At 52.1% G+C, this 24,449-nt stretch overlaps 9 protein-coding genes across 9 annotated transcripts; 4 read left to right on the plus strand and 5 right to left on the minus strand.

The window, feature by feature from the left end:
- Positions 1–72: 72 nt before the first annotated feature.
- BO72DRAFT_502254 (uncharacterized protein) lies at positions 73–306 on the plus strand (the record flags this gene model as incomplete). Its single annotated transcript, XM_040949047.1, has 1 exon — positions 73–306. A coding segment is annotated over one exon (234 nt), but the record flags the coding sequence as incomplete, so codon positions are not given.
- Positions 307–1,149: 843 nt separating this feature from the next.
- On the plus strand, positions 1,150–7,044 carry BO72DRAFT_502255 (ketoacyl-synt-domain-containing protein; the record flags this gene model as incomplete). The annotated part of the gene is made up of 7 exons (XM_040949048.1): positions 1,150–1,305; positions 1,393–1,537; positions 1,602–2,446; positions 2,534–3,119; positions 3,207–5,093; positions 5,163–6,055; positions 6,130–7,044. 7 exons carry the CDS (start codon positions 1,150–1,152, stop codon positions 7,042–7,044), a joined length of 5,427 nt encoding a protein of 1,808 aa, XP_040795077.1.
- Positions 7,045–7,723: 679 nt separating this feature from the next.
- Positions 7,724–9,842, minus strand: BO72DRAFT_464125 (uncharacterized protein; the record flags this gene model as incomplete). Its single annotated transcript, XM_040946624.1, has 2 exons — positions 7,724–9,180; positions 9,254–9,842. The coding sequence occupies 2 exons, from the start codon at positions 9,840–9,842 to the stop codon at positions 7,724–7,726; spliced, it is 2,046 nt and encodes a 681-aa protein (XP_040795078.1).
- Positions 9,843–11,784: 1,942 nt separating this feature from the next.
- On the plus strand, positions 11,785–11,997 carry BO72DRAFT_344683 (uncharacterized protein; the record flags this gene model as incomplete). The annotated part of the gene is made up of 1 exon (XM_040940649.1): positions 11,785–11,997. A coding segment is annotated over one exon (213 nt), but the record flags the coding sequence as incomplete, so codon positions are not given.
- Positions 11,998–13,089: 1,092 nt separating this feature from the next.
- Positions 13,090–13,926, minus strand: BO72DRAFT_464126 (tyrosine-protein phosphatase; the record flags this gene model as incomplete). Its single annotated transcript, XM_040946625.1, has 1 exon — positions 13,090–13,926. The coding sequence occupies one exon, from the start codon at positions 13,924–13,926 to the stop codon at positions 13,090–13,092; it is 837 nt and encodes a 278-aa protein (XP_040795080.1).
- Positions 13,927–14,707: 781 nt separating this feature from the next.
- Positions 14,708–15,891, minus strand: BO72DRAFT_473548 (FPP/GGPP synthase family protein; the record flags this gene model as incomplete). Its single annotated transcript, XM_040947210.1, has 3 exons — positions 14,708–15,396; positions 15,459–15,696; positions 15,790–15,891. 3 exons carry the CDS (start codon positions 15,889–15,891, stop codon positions 14,708–14,710), a joined length of 1,029 nt encoding a protein of 342 aa, XP_040795081.1.
- A 489-nt stretch (positions 15,892–16,380) lies between these two features.
- Positions 16,381–17,652, minus strand: BO72DRAFT_392927 (NAD(P)-dependent alcohol dehydrogenase; the record flags this gene model as incomplete). Its single annotated transcript, XM_040941912.1, has 3 exons — positions 16,381–16,533; positions 16,608–17,383; positions 17,451–17,652. The coding sequence occupies 3 exons, from the start codon at positions 17,650–17,652 to the stop codon at positions 16,381–16,383; spliced, it is 1,131 nt and encodes a 376-aa protein (XP_040795082.1).
- Positions 17,653–18,295: 643 nt separating this feature from the next.
- On the minus strand, positions 18,296–19,601 carry BO72DRAFT_504578 (uncharacterized protein; the record flags this gene model as incomplete). Its single annotated transcript, XM_040949153.1, has 2 exons — positions 18,296–19,078; positions 19,167–19,601. 2 exons carry the CDS (start codon positions 19,599–19,601, stop codon positions 18,296–18,298), a joined length of 1,218 nt encoding a protein of 405 aa, XP_040795083.1.
- A 2,917-nt stretch (positions 19,602–22,518) lies between these two features.
- BO72DRAFT_490803 (uncharacterized protein) lies at positions 22,519–23,991 on the plus strand (the record flags this gene model as incomplete). The annotated part of the gene is made up of 2 exons (XM_040948151.1): positions 22,519–23,745; positions 23,919–23,991. The coding sequence occupies exons 1-2, from the start codon at positions 22,823–22,825 to the stop codon at positions 23,989–23,991; spliced, it is 996 nt and encodes a 331-aa protein (XP_040795084.1). The 5' UTR covers positions 22,519–22,822.
- Positions 23,992–24,449: the final 458 nt, after the last annotated feature.

The following is a 24,449-nucleotide window of genomic DNA, read 5'->3' on the forward strand; positions in this document are numbered from 1 at the left end:
GGGGGGGGGCTCGCTGACTCTGTGTGAAAATCGGGCTTGGCACCGGTGCTAACTGCGTGGCCTGCTCTAGTTGCCTCGGTCTTCCTCTGCAAAGCCGATGTGCGCCTTGATGTCAATGCCGAGGAGATCCGGGATTACCGGTATGTCACGCGCTCGGAGCTGCAGCGCATGCTGGGCGACTCGCAGTTCACCTTCACGCCGTGGTTCCGGCTCTATTGCGAGAACTTCTTGGATGGCTGGTGGGAGGCGATCTGCGCGGACTCGCTGTCGGACCTCAAGGCTGATTGCACAATCCATCGGCTATGAGAATCTTCGGTGCGGCATTGTGGTGTAGGGTGGGTGGTTTTCCGGCTTTCGCTTTTTTCTTTGCTTTCATGGAGCAAGACGTATGCTGGCGGCGCTGGGCTGAGTACATCGTAGTTTATGAACCTTCTCGGGTAGTGGAGATAAACAGAGGGCAGAGCCACGGATTCCCATGTCATTGTGTGAAAACGTCAAGTACTGCATACGATTCGATCTTAGTTCAATTGAGGGCCCAAGAAGAAGAAGAAGAAGAAGAAGATGTAGCACCTCCAACCTAGATAGTTGGGCCCAAGGAGCGGTGCAGTTGCGTGTAGCGGCACGTCTATTGCAGTCATTTTCATACGCTTTGGGTCGATTTGGAAATTTATGTCCAGATAGTTGAATACAGACACGTGCCCTGCTACGCAAATTCCAACCCGAGTTAATCCGAAAAGCCTCGTCCAACAGCCCTAGGTGGAAGCGGCGCGTTTTCGGGACTACTTCGCAGCTATTAGCTAGCACTAGTGATCCAGGATGCGAGGTATATTCAAGCCGAGAATAGTGAGCGCTTCCAGCGCTAGTCGACGACATGTTGCCCGCCCCCGGGGCAGAAACCTGCGAGTCAATTCAGAGCCACTGGGGGAAAGTTATGAAGGAATTGCGGGCGCTGTATGTGTTGAGGTCGCAGCGGAAAACCGGACAGCCGGTGCTTCTGTCCCCGCCAGTCAGTGCGGATGGCGGATCCCGGCAACTTTTGAACGACGGCAGAAATATCATAAATTCTGCTGGTAGTGGACACACTCAGCTCAACAGGGGCTTGAGGCTTGCACCACAAATTGCAATTTTACTATCAGATACTTTTCGATCATGACCGACGTTGCAGTCATTGGCATTGGCCTCCGACTTCCCGGTGGAGTGACTACTTGTACCCAACTGTGGGACATGCTGGCAAATGGTGCGGATGGCTGGTCACCTCCTCCAGCAGGCCGGTTTGATGAAGAGGACCTGCAAGCATGGAAGAATGTAAGGCTCTCTCAACCCTAGCTTCGAGGTGCGGGCATTATCACACCTGAAAGGATGGTTAATCAATCATCGTTCGTTCCTTGACAGACTGAGGTGGAAGGTGCATACTTCCTGACTGAAGACATTGCTCGCTTCGACGCCGCCATGTTCCGGATCTCTCCTGAGGAAGCCCAGGCGATGGATCCGCAGCAGCGATTGCTCCTGGAAGTTACATACGAGGCGCTAGAAAATGGTGCGTACTGCGCCGGCTCATGTATCCTTCTGAAAAGATCGCCGCCCGCTGACCTGACTCAAAGGGGGCCTATCGCTGCAGTCCATCGGTGGCACCAACACGGCCGTCTTCGTCGGGACCTTCGCCCACGATTATGCGAGTCTGTCGACCAAGAACAGATGCGCGATCGGTGGCCACACTGCTCTGGGCGCCAGCCGGAGCATCCTTGCCAACCGCCTCTCTTATGTGCTGAACCTCAAAGGCCCCAGTATGACTATCGACACCGCTTGCTCGGCCAGCTTGGTCGCGTTGCATCAGGCCCGACAGGCCATCCTGAGTGGGGAGGCGGAGCAGGCCATCGTCGGCGGCGTCAACCTGATCTGCCAGTCTGACCTTCATGTTGGCCTCCACCAGCTCAACGTCCTATCGCCCAGCGGACGGTCGTATCCTTTTGACAGTCGCGCGTCCGGGTACGGTCGTGGCGAAGGGTGCGTCTCGGTGATCCTCAAACGGGTGGACGCCGCGGTCCGCGACGGGGACCCCATCCGCGCGGTGATCCGGGCCTCGGGCGTCAACTCAGACGGCCAGACTGCGGGCATCGCCTTCCCCAACGGGGAGGCACAGGAATCTCTGGTACGCAGGGTCTACCAGAGCGCAGGCCTACGCTTGGAGGACACGGTGTTGGTCGAGGCGCACGGGACAGGGACGCCGACCGGTGACGCCGTCGAGGCAAGGGCTATCGCCAAGGTCTTCTCCAACCCGCAGCTCCATGTGGGTTCCGTCAAGGGGAACATCGGTCATCTCGAAGGCGCGAGTGGCTTGGCTGGACTCGTCAAGGCCATTGTCTGTCTGGAGCGAGCCATGATTCCTCCGCAGTGCGGCTTCTCTCATTTCAACACGAACATCCCCCTTGACAAGTGGGCAATGCAGGTTAGTCCCCCCCCCCCCAGTGCTGTGCCAATAGTGTACACCTTAAACCATTCACTGACCCGGGTACGTTTGGAATGGCATCAACAGATCCCGCGCGAGTTGAACCCATGGCCTCACACAGGGCTCCGGAGAGCCTCCGTAAACAGTTTTGGTTTTGGCGGAACCAATGCCCACGTTGTTCTCGATCACGGGTTTAGTTCCAGTTTCACGGCTGGCACAGCATGGCCACGAACCTCATCTGATCTGCAGATTGTCGAGAATGGTCACTCAACCGACAGACTCCGCAGACTGTTCATGATTTCGGCGAACGACCAGACATCCGGCTCGATGATGATCCAGCAGCTGGTGGACTACCTGAAATCTGTTCGCCAGTCGCATCAAGACCAGTTTCTGCAAAACTTGGCATACTCCCTCGCCCAGCGGTCGCGGTTACGGTATCGTCTCGCGGTCACAGCCTCGTCTATTGATGAATTGGCTCTCAGCCTATCGCGCGAGATGAGTCAGTTGACCAGGCTTGCTCGAGCCCCCGCTATTGGATTCGTATTCACGGGCATGGGTGCACAGTGGGAGCGGATGGGCTATGACCTTTTCCAGCGTTATCCGGTGGTCCGCAAATCTTTTCTTCAAGCTGACGAGTGTTTGAAAGCACTTGGCTGCACGTGGAAAGCGACAGGTGGGTTTCGAGCTTCCTAGTCGAGATCACAATATCGTGACCCGATCTCTGGCAATTTTGACTGATATTTTGATATTACGCAAATAGACGAAACATTCCGATACGGAGAGGTCAGTAGGATCAATCACCCCGATGTCTACCAGGTCATCACAACAACGTTGCAGCTGTGTCTGATTGATCTGCTGTCGTCTTGGAATATCCGTCCCAGGTCGGTGGTGGGCCACTCCGGTGGCGAGATAGCCGCGGCATACGCTGCGGGTGCCTTAAGCTTCTCAGACGCATTGAAGGTGGCCTTTCACCGAGGTCAGCTGATTGCGAGCTTGGAAGGTAGTCCCAAGCGAACCGCCGGAGGAATGCTCGCGGTCGGGTGGTCGGCCGAGCAGGTTCAGCCTTACCTGTCCCAGCTGGAGAATGGCGTTGTTGCTGTAGCCTGCTATAACAGTCCGAGGAGTGTGACGCTGGCTGGTGACTTGGCCGGCATTCGCGAGCTGGAGAAGATTCTTCCCGAGCACGGAGCTCTCGTCAAGCGTCTCAATGTCGGCGTAGCGTATCACTCGGCCCATGTGCACCAGCTGGCCGAGCCTTGTCGCCAGGCACTGTCGGACATTCGGCCCCATCACAGGGCTAGTGATGTACACTTTTACTCTTCGGTGGCTGGAAGCCGCATCGAAACCACCGAGCTGGGCCGCGAGTATTGGGTACGGAACATGACCCAACCCGTCCGATTCTGCGACGCCGTCTTTGCTATGTGTCAGCCGTCCGGAATCTCGCGCAAATTGGACCTGTTGGTGGAGGTTGGGCCTCATGCCACCCTTCTGGGTCCGGTCAGCCAGATTCTGAAAGACTTGGACATGCAGAAGAGTGTGGGCTACGCTTCATGCATAATGCGAAAAGCGGATGGATTGTCCAGTATGCTGGAATTGGCAGGCACCGTGGTCATGAAAGGTGGTGCAGTGGACATCGAAGCTGTGAACGTTCCATCACAGGTATGGCAGGCTCCTCCTCGATTCATCGTCGACCTCCCGCCTTATCCGTGGAATCATGCCCGGCGATACTGGGTGGGGACTCCGGCAGCTGTCAGTGCGGATAGAGCTTGCTCCCCAATGTCCGCGGAAGACTCTTCCACCTTGGACGAGGGAGGGCAGAAGAACGAGACGTCTGACAAACTCGTCAAGCAAATGATCCGCTCGCTAAACGCTGCTGCCAAGTTCTTTGCAGAAACAGCCCTAGATGAGTTGACCGATGACGATATCGGTCGCTTGAGCGACCAGCACCGCTCTCTCGTCGCCGCCCTCAAACTTTCCCGGGATCAAGATTTGACTCCTCCCGATGTGCGAACCAAAGAGGAAATTGTTCATGCTGCGAAGGGTTGTGGTGCGGAAGGGGAGTTATTATGTAGGATTGGAAACAACTTAGGCCAGATTTTGCAACGCAAAGTACAGCCTTTGTCTCTGATGCTTGACGGCGATCTTCTTGCTGAATACTACCGCTCGGCGATTGGGATGCATCAGTGCCAAGATCAGGTATCGGAAGCAATCCAGAGGACAGTGTCCGAGAACACCAGTTCACGAATGAGGGTTCTTGAGGTTGGGGCTGGAACTGGGGCGTCAGCACTGCGTATTCTCCAAGATCTAAGCAAGGATGCAAGTGGCTTGCCCTTACAACAATACGACTTTACCGATATCTCGCCTGGATTCTTTGCGAAAGCTCGACAAGTTCTCGCCCCGTGGGCGTCAAAGGTCAACTTCAAAGTACTTGATATCAGCAAAGATGTGGCGGCCCAGGGCTTTGAACCTGGGTTATACGACGTAATCGTGGCGGCGGATGTAATTCACGCCACACCAAGTATCCGAACGACAATGCGAAGTTTGAGACAGCTGCTGAAGCCTGGGGGTAAGCTCGTTCTTTTAGAACTCACCAATCCGCCGTTGAGATGGTCGATTATTTTTGGGACACTGCCAGGGTGGTGGGCAGGTATGTGCTGTTTGTCTTGCTATCATCCCCTGACATCTCGGAAGCTGACAGATGACCCGTGGGATATAGGTGTCAACGAAGGCAGACGTCTGGGACCCACCATCAGCGAAGCTGAATGGGATCAGGTCCTCGGCTCAACTGGCTTTTCTGGACTGGACTTTTGTGCCAGGGACTTCGAAGACCCCAGTCTATACCTCCATAGCGTGATGACATCCACTGCCGTCAACCGGACTCACCCTTATGTGATCATTTACAATGGCCACCATCCGCCCGCCGTTGTACAGGCACTCAAAGAGTGGTGTGAAGATCATGACTTGGGGGATGTCCCTGTCTATCCGATGGACTATGCCGGCAAGTCCGATGTCTTACTGCAGCAAGATACCGTGTGTATCCTGTTGAGCGGCTTTTGGAAAGAGGACTCGTTTGACGGGGCTTTTGTGGAGCAGTTGGTGGCTCTCATGGGCAAACTAAGAAGCATTATCTGGGTCACGGAAGGTGCGGTTTCTGCACAGAGCACACCGAACGCCTGTGTCGTCGACGCCATCACAACTTACCTCCGTGTTAAAGTACCTGGTAGAACCATCATTACCCACGAGCTTGTCGGTACCTTCCAGGACCCGGGCAAGGACTCCTCCAGGATGCTTCGTGAATCCTTGCAGTTGTTGTCCGGTCAATCGGATTTGCTGAATCTCCTGCCTTCCTCGTTACCCGATCCGACGCATGAAGACGAGAATTACCAAGTCAACGCAGCAGGCAAGCACCGGATCCTCAATAATCAACCAGTTAAGGTGCGCGTAAGCCACTGCCAAATTTTGCAACCTTGTTCAATCCCGAAGAAGTCTGCGGCATTTGACTCTGCCATGGCCAGCTTCGATGCGGTTCTAGAAGAATTGCTCCATGACATCCGGGAACATATCGCATCCTTGAATACACCAAGTAGTGTCATAAAGAGACTTGACAAGGTATATTGTTCTCCCTGCCAGCCCTTTTTTCCCTGCCCGCCCCTGCATGAGAACGTGACCTAATAAAAGTACAGTGTGTCCGCGAGTCGACACAGGGAGGCAAGCGGTCGCGCGGCCTGATGCCTCTACGAACTGGCCAGCGACTTCTGGCGCAAGGACTCACGGATCAGCAGGCACGCGATCTCTCGATTATTGGATGGATTCTTGAGATCGTGCACGCGGCCTACCTGATCGACGACGACATGATGGATGGGTCTATCTTCCGGCGCAACAAGCTCTGCCGGTACCTGCAGGCCAACGTCGGCCTAAGTGCCATCGGCGATGCACTCCTTCTGCGCTCATGTGCTCGCTACCTGCTTCGCAAATACTTTGCGACGCATCCGTGCTACATGCAGCTCCTCGAGGTCTTCGACGAGGCCCTCCTCCAGGAAGATCTAGGCGGGGTGGCGGACACCCACGTTGCCAAGTCGTCCTTCCAGGGCTTCCAGAACCATACCCGCCAGACGTACGCTTTCTTGGGCGTATCAAAGACCGCCTACAATACCGTCTATCTGCCGCTGGGGCTGGCAGTGCACTACCTGAGTCTCGCTACCCCCGCGAACCTCTCGGTCCTCAAGGATATATCGTTGCAGCTGGGCGTGTACTTTCAGGTTCAAGACGACTACCTGGACGTCTTCGGGGATCCGCGGACCACGGGCAAAGTGGGCACGGACATTGTCGAGCGCAAATGTACTTGGTTGCTGGTTGAGGCGCTGGAGAGGACCACTCCTGAGCAGATGCAGCATTTGGAGGTGGCTTTCGCTGACGGCAATACCGACGCAGCCAGAGAGACTTTCGAGGTGTTGGGGCTGAAAGAAAGGTACTCGGAATATGCGCAAATGACTCATATGATGATCTCTGAGCTAATCAGCAATGTGGATGAGAGTGAGGGTCTTGTAAAGGAGATCTTCGAAGCCGTCTTGTTGGACATCCATGGTCGGAATAGATAGGAAGCGGGATCGCCGGATGCGAATCCATCCTGTTTCGACAGCCCTAGATCAACATCATTTATCATAATTGCCCCCCCCCCCTCCCCATTAGATCATGTGAGTTGCACCGTAGCCGCTTGTAGGGTAAAATTCTGATGACTCTGGCCGCATTTGAAAAGCAGTCATGTGCTGCTATGACCGGCGGAGTGTCGGAGTCAGGACTGGCTGGCTATCTTCAAGTGTGACTATGTTTGAGGATATAGTGAGTATAGCACTGCTTCAAGGGGAGAAAATAGGCCAAAAGATCTTATCCCTATTTGTATCAAGGGGTTTGTACTGAGCATGAGAATGACATGGACATTATGAGGAAGAGGAGAGAATGAAGAGAATTGCAAGCGGTCAGCCTCAGTAGCCGCCTTAGGATTCACGCACCTGCGTTCCATGACTTTCTCCCAACTTGCTCACAGCAACCATCTTCTATTTCTTCCAGCTTCAGTTATCGAAAGTTACTCACCCAGTCATCTTATGACACGCTGTTTGTAGAAATACTTATAGTTCAAGCGCAACAATGATATTCAGCATCTCTCAAAGCAACCTTTCTATACAGCACGGAAAACCATATTCCAAGTTCTAGCGCCAGGCAAACCCCCCCCGGCGGCCCTCGCCACTATAAACCACCAATACAGAACTAGCTAGACCATCAAAAACTATATCCAGCCAGCGATGAGGCCGATGATACATCGGCGGTGTTGGGAATGACTTGAGCGCCCGTGGAATCAATTCCAAACAACTCCGATAGATCCAAGTCGTCGGAGCTGAACTCCGGCCATTCGTAGTCAGAGGTGACCACAGTCGCAGTCAACGAGGCTGCTTCGAAGTTGCCGTCCCGGCAAGAGTTCTCGAACAAATCCAGCGTATCATGAAAGTCCAGTGCGAGGCGCTCTCGGATGCGTGTCACGAAGGCCCTGGCGGCGACGTGGTCGGTGCCCAGGACAATATCGCGTTGATAAGTGACTTTCGGGTCATTCCAGTCCCTATGGCCAGACAAGGCCTCTCCCAGCGCAGAGGCACAGTCAAGGCGAGTCTCGTAGGGCTGCTGCTGCTGTTGCTGCTCATGACTGCTCGGGACAAAAGTGGCTTCCGTGCTAGTGAGGGTGTCTAACAGGAGGGCATCACTAGTAGCTATGCAAGGAAGATCACCTTCGCCCACCATTACCTGTGACAGATTCAAGACTGCACTACCCGAGAAGGTGGATTCAGCCCGTCGAAGAGTTGGCTTCATGATGAGAAGATCCCCAGGATTGAGCGTCACGTTCACAGGCTGCAGATTCAAGGCGGGTTGGGCTTCTGTGTGAGATCCGGGAACCAGGTTGACCAGATGGTTGACAGCGAGGGTGGGCAGTAGGATGCTGCTCTGAATGCCGTTCTCGCTCTGGTCCCATGGGAGGTTCGGGGGTGCCAATTGCTGACGATGCATGATGGGTGCCACTCCGGGGCAATGAACAAATTTTGACACCCTATCTGGGCGACAGGCCACAATAATCGCATAGTAGAGTGGGTCTTGCTGGATCATCTCCCGAAGAAGGTCATAGCACTTTCTCCCTAGCTCTTGCCCGTTATTGTCGTATGCATACCGAGTCAATGCATCTTGCACTCGCTCTCCGATGCCATAGCCTTTCAAATAATTGAGGTATCCTGGAACAAGGAGATAACCCTGCTTCTGCCAAAAGTCCCAGTCTAGGCTTGCCCCTAACAACTGTTCAAGAGTCGAAGTCTCCACCACTGTTACATCGTTGATATCGAGCTCAGGCGTTGCCTCTGGGGGGATGGTGCGGATGTCGAAGTTCGCCAGCTCTTCTGCCTGACTCTGTTCGGCGAGTGTCTGCTTCGCTTCCCCATTTCGGAACTCCTCCAGAGCCTGGATGATGTCCCACCGGGACTTTTTCCCCGTGTCTGTCTGCATCATCAACTGATACAACTCTCCAAGGTGCTGGTCACATATTTGGCTCCAGGAAACCGAGTAAATCCAGTCCGTGAACTGATCCCATTCAAGATCACGCATTGGTGATTTTGTCTTCGAGAGTAGAGCCGTGAAAGGAATGCAGCTTGGTGCACATTTGCATATGTCATCAATCTCAGTGGCTGCGACGGATTCATCTTAAAGAAAAATGGTTTGTCAGCCCCGATGAAGCTTATCTAGGATTGCAGAACCAGTTATCAGGGACCTTACCTGTCCTTGGCCGCCTTTTAGGCTGAAGGTGCTGAATAGTCTGCAGGGCACGGTTGACGTCGCTCGCCATCAGATAGGGATATTTTCGACTGCGGGCAGGGCGCTGCTTCATCGATTTGTGGAGCAAATCGACCGCCTCGGTCAGTCGGCTCGCTTTACTGAGGGCTGCTAGCAACGAGAGCAGGTGCTTGCTCCAGAAAGGTGGCTGAAGCTCGCTCGGGAGCGCCGAAACATAGCTAGTTCGCCAATTCTGCCAGATGAGTCTGGCGCTCAGCTGTTTGGCACGATCGCTCTTGCTGTGGCGTAGCAGGACTGGGCTGACAAGGTTGTTATAGTCAATGGATTGACTGTACTCTTCCAGGCTTCCAAACCTCGTGGACCAAATCTGGCTTTGGCGAACATGGTCCCACGCTGCGCTAATCAGCGCAGCTGCTTGCTCGTCGATGGTGGTGCCCCGGGTCAAGACGTCGGTAAGGACATCCAAATGTTCCTCCACGGGGTACGACTGCAAGAAGCACCGGACTATATTCTCCGGACGACTGCCCGGGCTCTGCAGTAACCGTTCTGTAATGACATTCGTATAGCCCATGTTGGTTTGATTACTGCCATGTCTTCTTTCTGTGGCTTCCCAATGCTATCTCAACCCCACTTATATATTGCATCGTCTAAAGTTTTCTGGTTCATCGCGCTTAGAGCGGACCCACATTGCAGATTGCCGCTGTCAGGAGTCTCGCCCTATGTCAAAAAGTATCGCACGGATCTTCATTCCTTCACTCAAAGCCCGAGGCGTTCACGACACCGGTGACACCTACATCCTCTGTTCACTGCCAGGGACAGCTCGTAATGTAACCTCCGCTAACCATTCTCGCAAGCTAACAAGGCACTAAAGCCTATAGTCTGCTTCATGTAGTCGCTCTTGTTGCCTGATTGGCCCACAGATCAATTATCCACCCAACACTAATGACTCTCCAGGCTTTTCCCATGTCCGACAAATCGGAAATGGTGGGGTTATAGTCCGATCCGGGAGGACTGGCCTCGATCGAAGCCTTGGTGGACTATATGGAGACGAGAGGAAACACCCAGGAACGCCCCTATCGAATCTGCGATTCCTTCCAAGACGTGATCAAGCCTATCAACCATATGGCTCTCCGTACACTAAAGATCTGCCCAGACCTCCTCCTCTCCCTGAAAGAGCTACACTGTTGGCCCGAAGACGGGGAGAACGGACGGGCAAGGTGACGGCAGCTCCACATGCATTACTGCAGTCCGGCAATAAGAGGTTGATCTGATGTCTAAGATCAGGTGCGATTTAGCCAAGCATCAACCACCCTGTGACGGCAGGACAGAGACAACCTACCGCGGAAGTTCATGCGTTTTCTCGATCGCCACCCATCTCGTTACATATTTCCTCATCTCGCGTTTCCCGTCCGCCCAACAGGTGTGCACCTCACACATTTCCTGGTATGCGGAACGAGTAATGCTAGCTTTGCACATAGTTTCATGGGAACTCGTATATGCACGAAGATCTCACACGATCCGCAGAAATATCTCCTCTCCGACATTCAGGTAGCGGGGGCCTGCGAATAGGGAGTTGACCGGTGCTCCACATGCAGAGCCTGCACATACTGTTGCATAGGCTAATCAGTATACAGACGCTGCTACCGGGCACTCTGTCTGGTTCGTCTTCGAGGCTGCTAGGAGGAAACGCAGGGGCTGAGCATGTGCGCCGGAAGACGGCCATTCCACGTTCCCCACGCCACCCCCCTGCGCACTGCATAATGGCTTGGCTGAAGAAACAGAAACCATAGACTAACTTTACGCCACCAATCCTATCAAGGCTAGTTAGTATGCAGCTGCTGCATGGAACTCCACCTAAGGCTCCTGGATTCCTGGTTCTGACTCCCGGTGGCCCTGCACTCCCGGCGATCGACATTCGGAGAACTTATTTTGCTAAAGCCACACGTGAGCTGTCATCGATTCGAGGACGGCTCTGCACATAGGGCAAGCTGAGTTTTGCGCAAGTAGCACTCTCTCCGCCATAGAACTAGCACATAGGACTTAGCGTTGTAAAAATCTCAGCTCGAAAAAGAAAATATGGGAAAGGAAAAGTGAATGATAGAAAAAGAAAAGAATTGTGGAGAAAAATAAAAAGCAAAAAGTGACCGAGAGTCACTACGTCAGTGCACAAGCAAATCATTAGCCTTACGTATCCGGGACTGGCCAACAGCAGCGTGACGATCTCCGCCGTGACCAAGACCCAGTGTGCTAAACCCTCATGTGGAGCTTCCAGCCCTCATATTTTCGATCTCGGCTAACCCCCTGGCGCGATCCGCGGCTCCAGATCATGATTACTCGGGTGTTGGCTGGCGGGACCACCGGCAGTGTGATTGAGGAGTCTGCGAATAGCCTCGTGAAGCGCTCGCCTTCCGATAAGCTCTGCTGCTCCTTGACTTTCATGCTGCATCCAGACCCGAGACCTCCACACTTCACCACCTGCTTTCGAAGACAGCGATAGCGATGATATGTGCACCTGCTGCAAGAATATCATTGAGTGCCTACCGGTGATAGTGGTGATCGCCTGTCTACTTCTCGTCGATGGATTTAAATTCCCCATCGCAGGGGTCACCGCAGCTGGGGCTCTGGTGGAGCGTATCGCTTATGGCTGCAAGGTGACCAATCTAGTCGGCGGCGCTATGAATATCATCAAGGCTGACTCAAGAGCAACAATTCCTTGCCTCCAATTCTCCGCTCAAGATATGCGCTATCGAGGCCAAGAGAGGAGCTCGAGTCTCTAAATGCTGCTGATATCGTTCGAGACGCCTTTGCTTAGTCTAGCCGTCACTGTAGCTCTCGTTACATGGGTTATTTCTACGACCAATTTGCTGCAATCAGGTGGGATGCGATGGGCATGAACATGTTGAGCAAGTGCGTGCAATGATCCCTGGTGGCCATTCAGGAGGATCATCTCTCAAACATGCGGAACTGCGCTTTTCAGGGTTCGCTGCTGCAGCTAGAAGCCCAACGCGGTTAATTGGAACGGAGGCCGGGGGTAGATGGTAGTCACCTACACACAGATCCCCACCACGGTTGTGAAAAGTGGTGTCGGAGGCGAGCCTCCCCTCGATAGTAGCGCGAAACTGCTCCATGTACCACATTTGGAGCGCATCACATGGAATCCCTGCCTGTGTCAACAATATTGAGGTGGACTCCTCCTTATCTATTGGACGGGATGTTGCCCCGGTTGTGGAAAGCAGGGAATATCTGATTGCTCGCAAACACAGTCTCCCAACTTCCCCAAAGTGAGACGAGTGTCTCGATATGTAATGAAGTGTACGTGATGGAAATTTATGTCATACATTGTTTAGTACCTAGAGGTAAATTTGACTCACAAATAGTCCCCGAACCGATCCTCCACTACTTATATTTTCGACTTTCAAGGGCTATTCGAAACCATATATCCCGAGTTGCGACCAATTGCCAGCCTCGCGTCCGAGGCCCTGTTGCATTATGCTCGTCAATGCTAACTTCTAAGTGAACTTCAACAACCTACTGCCTGAACAAGCATGTGTTCACTAGATTGAGTGAGGTAATCCTGAAATAGTAAGATCTCGGGAAATAACACAGCTAGCCCTGGTTGTTTAAGATTTGACGAGTAGTGCTGCCACTAGAGGCATCCACAAATAACACCCGGCCTCGCATGTGCAGTAACGCAGGCAAGGCATAACAGGAGTAAAATAAGGAAAGCTTGAGGAGCCCCCTCCCTCTCAGAACTCAACATTCTACAAACGATGTGAGGGTTCCTCCTCTCCCACCGCGGAGAATCAAGCACATCCTCACTACTCCAACAGCACCTCCCGCAACCTCACAACCTCATCCTCGGAGAACCCAAGTTTCCTCAGATACTCCTCCCCACCACCATACCTCTCGTTGAATAGCCCCAGAAAGCCAGACATATACTCCTTCGCCGCACAGAGATACGATCCAGGGGCAGCATAGCAAACCGACCTCGCTCCTGCCCCCACTCCCAACTCATCCCCTTCTCCCTCCCCGTGAAGCCGCCGCAACCCCTCCATGCGCTCCCGCATCCGTCCCGCCACCTCCCCCTCCGAGCGATGATAATCCTCCACCACATCCGCGTCCGCCACGCCCAGCACCTTCAGCAATATCGCCACGAAGACGCCCGTGCGATCTTTCCCGAGCTCGCAGTGCACCAGCACACTCCCGCCCCCGGCTGCCGTTGACGGATGCCGCAGGAGGTAGGCAAAGAGTTCCCGGAAGGCCGGGGCGGCGGACTCGGCGAGGAGGAGGTAGGTGCGTGCGTAGGCGGCGGTGCGGATCGCGGCGTCGGCGGCGCAGATCTCCGCGAGGAAGCGGGCGAGGGTGGCGCGGTGGTCCTGCACCTCTGCGGCGGGGACGGGGTGCCGAATCGCGCACTGGACGAGGGATGGGGTGGATGTCGTGAGTTGATGGTGTTCGGCGGTGGAGCGGAGGTCGAAGATGGCGGTTAGGTTGAGGGAGGTGATCAGGCTGTCGAGCTGGTGCTGGGAGAGCTGGTCGAGGCTGCCAGACCGGTAGATTAGGGCTTTGCGGACGCGGTGGTTGCTGGTGGTGGGGAGGCCGCCGATGTCGCGGAAGTTAGGGGGGTAGTAGGTCGTAGGCGGGATTTGAGTCATCTTGGCTAGCGGTTTGCTGCTGGGGCTTTCCTTTCAGGAGTACATTATCTCGTTTCATCCATGGATCTGTGTTCAAATTCGTGTTCTCTGTTTTATGTTTCTGTGCCTTGTACACTGGGCCACGGGCGTACTCCCGGGCCAACGAGCTCCGGCTGTCGTGGCCAATACACAAAGGGTGACAAGGTCGCAAATGCTGTAGAACTAGAAACTAGTTGCCTAAAATTGGAGAAACAGTAACAATCGGACCTATGCTTGCATTCTCAGAGCCCCAGGCTTGAGTCATACCATAGCTGTGATAGTATCTCGAGACACCTGACTCTAGGTAGACTTAACCTACAGTCAAGCCAAGGAGGATATAGGTAGAGGAGTTATAACCTAAGGTTGATGATATGCTTTGTTTCTATATCGAGCTCGTCTTACTCAGCCTGATATACAAAGATTTCATATCCTATGTTTATGTGAACCGTGAGGAAGGTAACTGTTTTCCAAACTCATAAAATATCTTCACTTAGAGCCAGTAGAGGGGGGTCCAGATTCCAACAGATACAACATACAAATACCTTCCAATTTATCCAGGGTCAAAATTAGATAACTTTAGGGGTTCTTTCAAGATCTTGATCAGAATTTGCTTTCAAAGAGAAGCATTCAAACAGATGGCACTTCAACAGCAGATGGCACTTCAACAGCAGACTTGTCAATAAAATCGATCAATCAGTTTATGAGAAGACCCCCATGCCACCATAAAGCTTCCCCAACCCTAAGCCCTAACCCTCTAGTCTAGTCACTTACTGCGATCCTGAATTGTCTCCAAACAATTCTCAAATACCCTTCTCTTCAACCCACCCTCCTCACTAAGCGCCCCGATTAGATGCTCAATCCGACCAATCAGTCGGCTCCGGTAGTCCTCGAATTCACGCGGCAACTCCAGCTGATCATAGACCGTCTTAACCCTCGCTTCCGCCACCATATCCGCCAGCCCATACTCCCGCTCGAGGACCGCCCGCTGCGCAGTGTCGCCCTTCAGCAGCGCCGTGACAATCAACCACGAGCACTTGCCCTCGCGGATATCCGTGCCGTCCTTCCCCAGGATTGCCAGCGAACTGTAGTTATCAAAGTAGTCATCCTGGGCCTGGTACAGCTCCCCCATAGGGGTGACGAGCCGCATGCACGCGGCCAGGTTCTCCGGGGAATCCCGTCCGTGCAAGGTCAGCGCCAGCGCAATCGGGAGGAAGAAGGTATAGTATGCCGTCTTGGTATGGGTGATTGTGCGGTACCGGTCCATGGTATGGGTGAGGAGACCCTTCTGGCGCTCCGCGGCCGCCACAGTGTCGGAGATCTGGCCCGCGGCGGTCTGGAAGGTCGCGGCGTGGAAGAGGTTGGCTAGCGACTGGTACATGCCTAGGTTTCGACCCAGGTATTTCTGAAGCAGGACGAAGATTCCGCTGTGCAGGAGGCTGGCGTGCATGGTTGCTACGGAATATGTATTGGCTAGAGGGCTGGGAAGGGTTTTGCTGGGAAGATACTTCACCTACCTAGCTGTCCAACCCCCTCCAATGTGTACCAGCAGGGCTTGCCGCGGCGCATTGAGGACCCGTCGATTAGGTCGTCGGTGATGAGAAAGTAGGCCTGGAGGAGCTCAACGCACCAACCCACCACATTAGCATGTAGGGCTTCGGTTGTGAAGAGCTCGCGGTCCACGAGAATAGAGGAAGTCGAGGCTACGAACTTCCCCCGGCGGCAGTTTCCACCCGTGGTGTTGTACTCGATGGCCTGGTATGGTGAAGGATGCAAAGTTACTTTTCAGTTGCTATCCGGTCTTTGGGTTCCCTATGATGAGTGGAAGCACGGGCAAAATTGACGCACCTTACGGTAGCTTTCCACCAGTTCTGGGCCCAGGCCCATTGCCGTGGCATATTCGCAGAGATCTTGCACCAGAGCAGGGAGGTAGCTTTGGAAGTCGCTCATTGTCGGTGCTAAGTGGTCGATTTTTGATTGACGAATGAGGTTCTCTGAGTGCTTGACGGATAATCCACTCTAGACTGTTCTTGAGACGAGAATTCGTACCCGTAATGTCTTGTCACTATTTATGGACTGGCTCACTTGGATTATCCTGGCTACTCCCGGTGATTTCGACCCCCGGGGTTCATTTGGACAGTCGGGACACAGAAAGTTGACCCGAGCAGACCTCGTCCGATTCGATGAAAAACAACCCGGATCAATGCAACAAAAGTCTTTTTTCTCCAATAAAGAGTGTATGATACGCCATAGAGAATAGATTCTCGTCATCAACATGCGCACAGGACCTGAGCAAAAGAATTCGATTTCTACAATAGTTTATTTATATGCTTATTTTGTCCATACACACTGTCTTTATAGCAGCATATTGTTTATTTCTGGTCACCAAGAGATGAATAATGGCAATTAACGTTAACTCTCATTAGCATAGCACTAAGCCTACAACGCCCCCCAGCGCAACACAGCTTTGACAGCCCTCCCATTCCTTACATCCGTAAAAGCTATCTCATAATCTTTGACCTCGTAATAGGTGACTAGTCGCTCAACCGGAAACTCTCCCTTCTTGTTCAGTTCAAGCAGGTATGGAATAAGCTGGAGTAGTAGTTAGTCTCGCATAAGGTAGAGTGTAAGGAACCAGGGCCTAAGCCATTCAGGTAAACACAAACCACTTGACTACTACTGTCCCCAAGCATCGAGCCGATGTACTGCTTGCCACCACATAGATGCGACAAAATGTCGAGTTCGACCGTCGGCGCCGACGAGGGCATGCCGACGGAGGCGCCTTTCCCGCGCAGTGCTAAGGAATCCATCATGATGCGAATGACGGTAGCCGCGCCCGTGCAGTCGAGAGCATATCGAACCCCAACGGAATCGGTGTCTTGCCGGATCTTACCGGCGACATTCTCAACCTGGGTACTGTTGATGACGTGCGTTGCACCCAGCTCGAGTGCGAGGTCCAATCGTTCCTGGATCCGGTCCACCGTGATGATCGGATGCGCGCCCCGGTGTTTTGCGGCCATGACCGCCGACAGGCCAACAGCGCCGACCCCGAAAATGGCAACCCCTGCCCCGGATTGCACATCGAGCGTGTTGAACACGGCTCCTGCACCGGTCATGAGCCCGCAGCCCATCGGGGGCAGCGTCGCGAGGTCGACCTCAGGCGCCAGACGAACCGCGCACGAGGTGTCAACGACCGCATACTTGCTGAAGGATGATTGCCCGAACCAGTTGCCGAACAGCCTCTCGCCAGAGGTGCTCATCAGGGCACAAGAACCGTCGGGACGGGCCCCAGAGGAGTTCCGAGCCTGCAGGCTCTCGCAATAGGAGGTATGCTGGGACCGGCAATGGTTACACGAGCCACAGGAGCTATATGATAGCATGATGTTATCGCCCGGATTGAGATGGTGGACTCCCTCGCCGACTCTTTTGATTCTTCCGGTGCCTGGGATTATTATGGTGGTGCTGGTTAGCAGCGGGGAGAAGCTCCGCGATAATTGGATCTGTCACACTACCTTCATGTCCTAAAACGCCTGGGCCGGGCATCGGCAGAATGCCATCGATCGCGAGTAGGTCGGTATGGCAAATGCCAGATGTAACAATCTCCACCAGAATCTCGTCTGGCTGGAGGTCCACGATTACAATATCTTCCAGACTCAACGACTTTGGTTCTGATCGGACGACCAATGCCTGCGTCGAAAGTGGTTGCGACATCCTTCAGGAGTAGGATGGGGGTGTTGAAAACCCGTAAAGTGACAATAAAAGTGAATCTGAGTTATCAAGTGCAGATTGTCGTAATAGCTGCTGAAATTGAAGCATCACTGAGTCCCAACAAAACAGTGTGCGATTTATAAAGAGTTGGTCGCAAGGTAGCAGTACGGATTTCGGACCAGGATTCGAGTTGAGATTCGACATCCGGGGCAGGAACCGGCTCCGATGCTAACGTACCCGGAGGAAGAAGGGACAAGAGAAAACGAACGCGAGTTAGAAATGCAGATAGAGATTTAGTCCCGGGAGTCCAGCTGTGGGTATTTTTTCAACGCCAAGTATGATGCGCAATTGCTCTTCATGTAAGGTTAATTCTGGCATAGGGCTAATACTATCTGACATGATGCTCTATAGATGCGGTTCACCAACGTTATCTGTGCCAACATTGTGGGACTGGATTAGGTCACTGATGTTGAAAAGAAAGAACGGATTTAGATTGAATCACGAAGGCATAACGAGTTTTAATCTTATACATAAGAAAGTCAGTAAAGTTCGACATGAATCTTGTTGGGGGCACCATGACGCACAGAAAATTGCACGCGCCGCGTGATACTCAACAGGTACTTCTGTGCTGTACAAACATAGCCTATCAAGGAATAATGTTCGCCGCTCGCATACGATCAAACGCCAGATACCAGGAGCTCCTAATGTCCATCTCCTCGGTGACACTGCCCCAGACCCGATGCATCTCCGATACATCCAGCTGCCGGTCGAAGTCAAGCATGCTGAAGATGACCTGCGACACAAACTCCCCGGAGGCGGGGCCCTCATCCGTGACGAAGTGACCTCCAGACAGGCCTTGTCGCTTCTCTACTTCAACCCATGCTGCGCGATTCTCCACGAAAAATTGCCCGGGATCGGGCCCAGGGCCGTCTCCCCCGTTCGGGCCCACACCATGAAGCCCAAAATATTCGCAGAGTATTGGCCACCGCTCCGCCCAGGTTGTGGGACGGACAGTATCCGCGGTATTGAACAGCCGCCCGTTCCCGGACTCCTCTGGATGCAGGCTCGCGTATATGGCGAATCGCGCAACGATGTCCTGGCTGCATTCACTGTTCTGCGCCCCCCACGCCGTCGCCGTCCCGGGGAAGGCGACCGTCGCACCGGTCCCGTGAATCTCGCAGTATAGGCTGAGATAGACGGCGAGCAGCTTGGCCATCGAGCGGAAGCTGTGCGGCGCATACCCCACCACCCCGTCGGGGATGACGCCGCCGTAGGTCCACAACTTTCCGGCGGAAAGGCGCTTCAACAGATCCAGTTGGTGGAAGTAGAAAAACCCATCGTCGAAGGGCGCCGGAAAGCAGACTTGTGTCTCCCGCAGAGGGAGCTCGCTTTCCTGAGCGAAACTGCTGACGCGCTGCAGGCCGTATATCTGAGGAAAATCGTGTCGCGGGACATGTTGTTAGTGCGACGGAGAAAAAGCATTTCGTTGTTCAAGATGGCTCTTGCATACGACATACCTTGACACCCATGGTCATCATCACGAATCGCAACTTTGGGCTCAGAGCCTCAACGGCTGAGATTGCCCTCTTAAGCAGTTCTGTGTTGGTCGTGGTTTCAGCCTCCATATCAGGTCCCTCGAGGTACGCGCAGAAGAAGACGGTTGTAATGGACTCCACGTCTGGCACGCTGGCACTGATTCGGGCGTTGAGCTCTTCCTGTGTCCCTTGGAGCAAGTTCAATCCCTGGACATGTTGCAACTTGGGCGAAGACGGCCACTGTAAGACCTGATGCTGTATGGGTCGGTTGCTCAGCGCCGTAACGCGATCGAAGGCTGCGGGCTCGGGGTAATCATTAAGCAGGGCATTCACAACCGCCCATCCCGTGATCCCGGAGGCTCCGAAGATAAGGGCATGACTTCGGCATGCGGGTTGGACATTCTCGACAAAGGTCATATTGAATGGTTCCAAAAAGGGTCTTTTTGGGGGGGGGGGGGGGGGAGGTTCAATCTGCAGAAGATATGCTTGCACGGGTAAATAACTGAGAGAATTCGGTGAGTGTGCAGGATACTAATGAAGTATTTGACCCCTGGCTGAGGGAGTCGACAATCAGCTCGCTGCTGCTAGTGTGGGTGCATTACATTAGACAATTTTGGATGCATTGTTGTTCTGTGTCTGCACTGCCGGGTCTCTTGCTCCCGGCGGTCGGAAAGCCCAGGTTGGAAGACGGTAGTGATATCTTCAAACTCTAGTCAATCACAGACAATTCCCTAATTATTGTCTTGTAGTACTCTTTCTCTTCTTGACCGTCGCTTTTGTTGAATGGTAATCAAGTAACGTGTTTGTCAAGGACCTGGGATTATGGATGAAGTCAAACTACGCCCGACTATCTGAGAAATTCATCTAGGCAGCAGGGTCGTCAAAAATCTGATTTTCTATCATATCTAAAAATACTTAGTGGAATAGAGTAAAAAAGCAGTATGAATAAATAATCTGTTATTTGAAGCTAAGATGCAAGATATAAGAAGCCCATATGGCAATCTATCCAGATTATAGGAAAAGTCCTACTAAATAAAGTTGTTGACTGGGAAAAGATTGAACCGGTAACAATTTTTCTCTTTTAAAGTAAGCTCGAATTAGTCAAGAGAAGTAATAGTAAACTATTCTTGTTTATATATCTTCCCAAGTTTTTCTCATAAGGTGTTTTTCAGTAACAGCCAAATCAAAATGATTTTTTAGCAATAAATCGACAATGGTATTCAAATCTAATTTTTTTGTAATAGATTCGAATGCTGTCTCTGCAGTAGGCAGCGGTATTCGATGCTGCATATATGCGGATAAAGTTGGCAATCTTTCCAGTATCTTGTCCGAGATATTAAAATTAGCATGTGAGATAAGAACATTTGCTGCTTAAGCCAGAATGTATCAACTTTAGGGCTTTGCCATAGTGCTTTTCTGACTATATTAAAATTAAGATCATAATCTTGTGCCAACAGCAACTCTGCAGATTCAACTTTTTGATTCTAAATAGCATATACCAAGATATTTTCTGTAATTGGAACTGCTTCTGGTTCCAGGCGAGTTAGAAGTAAGCTTATGACGAGGCTTGGGTGCTTTCCCACGGAACTGAGCCTTGGTGCCTAAGGTGCCAGCGCACCGCCCACGCGGCTGCCTTAGCTAGTTCTTCAAGATAGCCTCACATAAGAGAATCAATCCTTCTTCACCTCTCCGAGAGGCGTTGTCGCCATCAACGAAGCTTTGATTACCTCTTCCGAGATTCAGACTTCATTTCTTTGTCTGTGAAGTAGAATGCTCATCGAACAGACGTCTCTTGCCGTGTTGGCGACTATCTCTGGTGTCACTGAAAAATAAATCCGAATTCTGTTTATAGATGAGCTTCAGCACCCTCCCTGTGCGTTCTGGGTTGGTTATCATATTGTAGAGCATCGCTATTATTGTAGAACAGTCGCGCTGCCGACCCAGTAGTAAACCTAAAGCGCCGGGGTGACAACATACCGCTTCGAATAGTCGATTGGACACAGGGGTTTCGGGCCATCTTTTTAGGATAAATCAGAGTACGGAGCCTGCCCGGGGGATTTCTGTAATTGATATAAATGTATTCTCCAAGAAAAGAAGATTGTGAACTTGAAGGTCAAAGAGGTACCCCATTAAGGCTCTGCTATGACGGGTATTCTTTGCTACACACTTTAAAGTTCTTTCTGTGATGGGAAGATTGAGATGAGAGCTATTAAAATTATTTACCAAAAGCCCCAGTATTTCCCGATTATAGGACTTGGCAGTATTGTATAATATTTGCTCGGTAATCACAAATCTTATCTACTGTTTATATAGAAGTATTGTTATTATATCCAAGCCTTCAGCTCTGTTGCGTATAATTGCCTGTATATTTTTTTTATTAATAATAGTAGCTTACTTTCATTTGTCGAATATTAAGTGTATAATTTTATAGTCGTTTGCTGTATTTACTACAGCGGCTAAAAGAATCTTTTTATTCATTAGTTATTTTTGGCAATTTGAGCCCGGACAAAAGTACAGTACATGGACATTTGCTCCATGGGAGCAGATCCCATGGAATGATCTTGCAGGTATCAGATATCTGTAAATCTCACCACCATTTTCCACTCCCCTTCCACTTCGGCATCATCTCTCTGCCAAGTCCAGAGATTTCCGAACGCAGAAGGGTTAGACAGATCAGTCGGGTCGGGCCGCAAACTTCGGTCGGGGACTACGCGCAGTTGGGCCGCCACGGCTACTTCACTGCCACTCATTCCACTCTATGCTTGTCATATATGCGGTGAGACGTCGTACCATTATAATCATCGGAATCCCCGTGATGTCTTTGACGAAGAACAGTACACGCCACAAGCGAAAGAGGAGTGACTTCCACCGCTCGTCCACTTGAACATGTACAGAACACATCTCAACCAGAGATTCCGGGGCCGAGCCTCGATACAGAACTGTCCGACTGGAAAAGGTGCGAGGTCAGAGGATAGGTCGCCCAAAATCAGATGTCTATGACTTGCTGGGAAGATGCATACCCAGAGATTCCGGCTCTCCACTACATAGTGTGACCAAATGAGGTGCAATGCCCTTCGCGCTGCGCCAAACCTTCTACGAAGCCGTTGAACGGTACCCTCGGCTACTTCAAGTTGTATGCCAAGTCTAGGTGTAGGGACTGCTCCGCCGCCTTTGCCATATAGAGATCTGTGGTGTGGTGATTTCACTGCTGCCGCTCACCGCCCACCTCGGTGGCCTCAACTGGTTCCTCGCAGGTAGCCTCACGTAGGGGGAATTCAAGCATCTTCCACCTCTCTCGCAGGTGTCATCCGATTCTGAAATTATGATGCATACGCAAAAACGTAGTCCCCTTATAGGGTTCTACCCCTACCCTGTGAATTCCAACAAACTCAATAAAGCTGCAATCCTGTTAAGAGGCTTGTGTCTCATGATTCAACTAGCCTTGGTGATCTTTCATCTAGTTTTTAAGATTTAGGGAAAGAGGAATTCCAGCCTGGAGTACTATTTACAAGACATGACGTGACTATGCACTCACCCAGTGCACATTGTACCTTCCGCCAGCGCTCACTTCTACAGCAGTAATGACGCAACTGACGCAATGCCGACATTCATGACTCTTTACAAAATCTTTCATCTTCATGTTTCTCAGCATCGTTACTCTCACGCAGTGCAAACGTATCCGAGCTCCCTTACCTCGATCCAAAATGTCCGACTCACCAGACGGTCCCTCCATAAGGGAAGAAGGGCGCTCTCAATGTTCTCAGGACGAAGAAAACTCACTGCCGTCCCATGCGCCTACCGTATTTCACACTCCGGAGACCCTGGAGATGATCCTGCTAGACCTGAATATGCTCACATTGCTGATTTCACGTCGCGTCTGCCACACGTGGAACGAAATTATCAAGTCCTCGCTCAGAATTCAACAGGCGTTATTCTATAGCCCACTTGAGAGCAAGCCACCAGACCAACAAGCTATGAAGAATCCGCTCGTGGTTGACAAGATATGGTTCGACTTTCTCAGAAAAGAACTTGACTCACGGTTCAGAGTCTTCGTTCCTCTCGGCGGGGGAAATCGCCGGATTCCCCGCATCGCGTCCGAAAAAAAGGAGAAGGCGTATATGCGTGCCGAGGCGAGTTGGAGACGGATGCTTCTCCAACAGCCTTCAACGGATGTTGTTCGTTTCTGGAACCCGAAAAGCCCCAACATTCCCATTGGGTGGTTTGCTGATATGGCCGATACCCACGCCAAATGGATGCCTAATAAAGATCACATTCGTATGGAGAGCGTGGCATATTGGATAGACACTGGGGCGCTTTCACCGGGACCTCTCCCATTTCTATGCTGGGATGATCCAATTATCATGGGGAAAGCTGGAGGCCGCCGGAGATTGGCTCGAGATTCCATTCTTTCTGGACACCTACTCCGGTTTGATCTCACTATCAACACCGAATCTTACGGATCAGGAGTATGGTGGGGCTCTGCAAATACTCCAGTAAAGCCTTCGACATTGAATATCTGGAGTCACAGAGAAGAAGTCCAACTGCTGCAAGGAGAGCCAGCGTAAGCTTTGGAATTTGATAGAGTTGATATGCTATGCGGGTGTTCGTTCCTTCCTATCCTGGAACACTTAAGCCAAATGGCTGGACAATTTCGCCGATGCGCTTGTCCCGGATTCTGGGCTATATGGGTAAAGGCACTCTATAATTAATGAGGCGTGTCTAATTATATCCTAGGGTCTGTTCAGCTGTCGAGAAAATTCGCCGAGATGAAAAAGCTCACTTGCTACGGAGTCCTTACCGACTCTGAACAGTTCCATTTTGTTGTGCTGAACGAAAGAAGTCAGGTCCGAACCCTCTCCCGTTGCGCTGACAGATTGGGCTCCCGAATTAAAGAATCCTAGCACTCGGTCATTATATACAGGTGGAAGGCGGGCCAAAGAGCCCAGATCTGGGATACCTTGTGGTGGATGGCGGAGTCCGCCAGCTTTCAATCTCGCGAAACGTCGGAGGTGAGTGGCTGATACTGGCCAACGACCTCTCAAAAGGTTGGGCGTAGCCCCGGGGTGCATTGCACAGCGCATCCTGGTTGGCCAGTATCAGCCTTCACGGTAACGTCGGTCGTCTGTCTGTCTGCAGAATTGCTGGGTCGCTGTTTTTTATTTGTCATGAAATGTCGTTTGTGCGCTGTACTATTTTTGTGCTTTGTTTTCTTAAATATGCTGCGTTGACAATACCAATCTTGTCGAACAAGCTCAATGTTTCCAG

The sequence above is a fragment of the Aspergillus fijiensis genome, assembly GCF_003184825.1.
Source record: "Aspergillus fijiensis CBS 313.89 unplaced genomic scaffold BO72scaffold_116, whole genome shotgun sequence".
Taxonomy (NCBI): Eukaryota; Fungi; Ascomycota; class Eurotiomycetes; order Eurotiales; family Aspergillaceae; genus Aspergillus; species Aspergillus fijiensis.